Source organism: Oryzias melastigma, linkage group LG9, assembly GCF_002922805.2.
Source record: "Oryzias melastigma strain HK-1 linkage group LG9, ASM292280v2, whole genome shotgun sequence".
Lineage (NCBI taxonomy): Eukaryota > Metazoa > Chordata > Actinopteri > Beloniformes > Adrianichthyidae > Oryzias > Oryzias melastigma.
This window is the reverse complement of record NC_050520.1, coordinates 17096020-17098691: the sequence shown is the minus strand read 5'-3', so window position 1 is coordinate 17098691 and position 2672 is coordinate 17096020. Positions and strand designations below refer to the sequence as shown.

The 2672-nt window shown below is 41.2% G+C and overlaps 1 protein-coding gene across 1 annotated transcript in view; it reads right to left on the bottom strand.

Annotated features, from left to right (window-relative positions):
* Nucleotides 1-1851, bottom strand: part of LOC112138174 (polyunsaturated fatty acid lipoxygenase ALOX8-like) — a 7532-nt gene extending 5681 nt beyond the window's left edge. Inside the window, exons 1-4 of the mRNA XM_036213769.1 lie at nucleotides 1526-1851; nucleotides 1301-1441; nucleotides 398-601; nucleotides 231-317 (exon numbers count right to left, since the gene is read on the bottom strand). Coding sequence (XP_036069662.1) covers nucleotides 231-317; nucleotides 398-601; nucleotides 1301-1441; nucleotides 1526-1621 — 528 coding nt within the window. The 5' untranslated portion in view covers nucleotides 1622-1851. The remainder of the gene's footprint in view (nucleotides 1-230; nucleotides 318-397; nucleotides 602-1300; nucleotides 1442-1525) is intronic.
* Nucleotides 1852-2672: the final 821 nt, after the last annotated feature.

Below are 2672 nucleotides of genomic sequence, written 5' to 3'. Positions count from 1 at the left end.
CCACAGCTTCAGTCCGTCGTCTCTGTAGTAGAAGTTTTTCACATCGTTCAGTCCTCGGTCCTCGATGTCATCAGGTATGCAGAGAGACTTGTAGGTGAGGTTGGACAGAGATTCCCTCAGGATGGTGAACATACCTGCTCCACCAGAAGCTGTAAACTACAGAAAAGACAAAACAAAAATTAATATAAGACTTAAGAGGATGAAACTGTGAGTCTTTCTTCTTTACACACTTCAGTGAACACTCCGTCTTTGGAGATGAGTCTCAGTCGAGCTAAGACGTTGATCTGCAGAGTGCCACGCGTGTGACGGATGAGGATCTGAAACAGAACAGACGTTTCTTCAAATGTGCAGTTTCTGTGGAATGAAGTGTTGCTGCTCATGTTTCAGCTTCAGGTACCTTGTGAACAGGGTGCACTCTGGGTAAGTTTCTCTTTAGAGCAACGCCAAAAACCTCAGCCAGCAGGTGAGTGCGCAGCAGGTGATAGTTGAGCTCATGCAGGTTGAAGTCTGCACTTCTCACAAACAGCTTTGCCAACAGCCAGTCATTCTCAGAGTCAGAGGGAAGGAAGACGGGGTTGTCCTGTCCTGGATTCTGCTTCAACTGCAGGAGAAGATCAAACAACAAATCAACCAATGATCATTCCTGATAAAAAACTAGCAGATTTTTTTTCTAAATTAATTCTATATTCATCTGTGTTCATGTATGAATGTGGAGAAAAGGAGGAGAAAAGATACACCTCCTGCTATAATATGGCTCGGTCCATGAAGATCTTCACTTCCTCGTCCCAGCTGACATCCGGATCAGAACCATACGGCTGGACATTACCCAGATTGATGGACATTTTTATATTTTATATACAGGGGACTTTAGGGACTGTTGAAATGTTTATCTAATAGATCAGGGGTGGCAAACCCTTTCCCTCAAGAGCCACCTCTCCGCCTGTTTTCCAGCTCTCCGTGGATCACTTGATGCTGACTATCTAAATCAGGTGTGTTCAGTCAATCAAGATGTGGAAAACAGGTCGGGTGGAGGTTGGCCACCCTGATCATCAACCAGGAAGAGAGGAGGTCCCACTTCATGAATCTCAGTATGTGTAGATTGTTGTACACATTACGAGGGGCTATCAGGATTCTCCCATCTGCTATGTTGGAACTCTCCATTTATCATTTGGACATTGAAGAATCTCACTTTTAAGAGACCCAAGAACCTACACCTTACAGCACATTTCAGTTGGTGTGGACTGGGATACTGAAGATCCCAGTTCCCATATCTGTCATCTTGCAGCATTCACTCGATCACCTGAATCGCGATGGGCATCATCCTGTCTTCAGTCTGGTGGAGCAGGACGAGCGGAGCAGTCAGGTACTGCTTCTTGCCACTGATGGTGTTTGTTGTCACTTTGTCCAGAATCTTGTAGTCACACAGGAAAATGTTTCCTTTCTGTTGAAATGAAAGCAGCAGAGAGTCACTCTGCATGTAGACAGTCTACAGTCCAGGAAAACATCTGTCTGTGTTGATGTTTACCTCCATTTCTGTGTTCAGATCGACTGGAGCATTTTGGAAGACCTTATCAGCCACAGGGAAGTTTTTAGGAAGGGCTTCAATGCGCTTGATCACCATGGGGTTGATCCCGTTCAGAAACTGGTAGGCAAAGAAGGAATCCTCCTTCCAGTGTTGGAAGGCTGAAAGTACAAGTTAGTTGACTTCTGTGCTGAAATGCTGAGCTTCAAATCCTGCATTCTTACATCATTAAACCTCCTTAACCCTTTAACACCTGAGTGCTGTTTGTGACGCCTAAACCCAAAATCTTTGACATACTGTATCTTCTTATCCATTAACACAATAATTGTGTTAAATAAAACAACAACAACAACAAAAGCTATGTCTTGAATAAACAAATCAAACTAAAAATAGAACTAGATATATACCATTACCTGTGAGAATGCTAGTGTGAATACTGTAAGCTGAATCTGGCTGCTGAAGATGCTGAAATTGATAGATAAAATTGCTCAAACTAATAGCTGAAAACGCTGAAGCTCATTGCCAGCTAAAATATTTCCTAAATGCCAAATTAACCTAAAAAAATGGTAAAAAGTCTAATTTAGCCATAGCAGCTAGCATGAAGCAAAAATATTATTACCTATATTATTAATAATAGTACCTAAACCCAAAAATAGCCTAAAAAACCTCAGTGAATGCCAACATAGCCTAAGGCTAGCACAATGCTGATATAACAGCTGAAACTCCAATAAAGTTCAAAAACCCCAGTAGATGCCAAGACAACCTAAACACTTAAGCAGCTAAAAAAATAGAGAAATTCCAAATTTGTTTAAAATAACCCTTACATTTCCAGCACACAGTGAGTAAATTCCTTCAACACACTTAAAACTGTGTGTGAATGGGTCTGAGATGGAGTGTCTCTCTTTCACTGAAAATTCAGGTCTGCACCTGGCTTGAACAGAAGCTCGTATCTTTTAAAAGGTTTTACTCAGAGTAAAAGTGCAATTTTCATGTTTTTGTTCCCAGATAAACAGAAGTAAGTTAAAAAGAACATCCAAAAAAATCTTTCTCCGCCAAAAATGAATTGGGTCTAATGGGAGAAATTGTCAGGTTTTGCTGACATTTCTGGCTGCTGTAAGAAAACTACATGGTTTAGGATTTTCAAAATTGT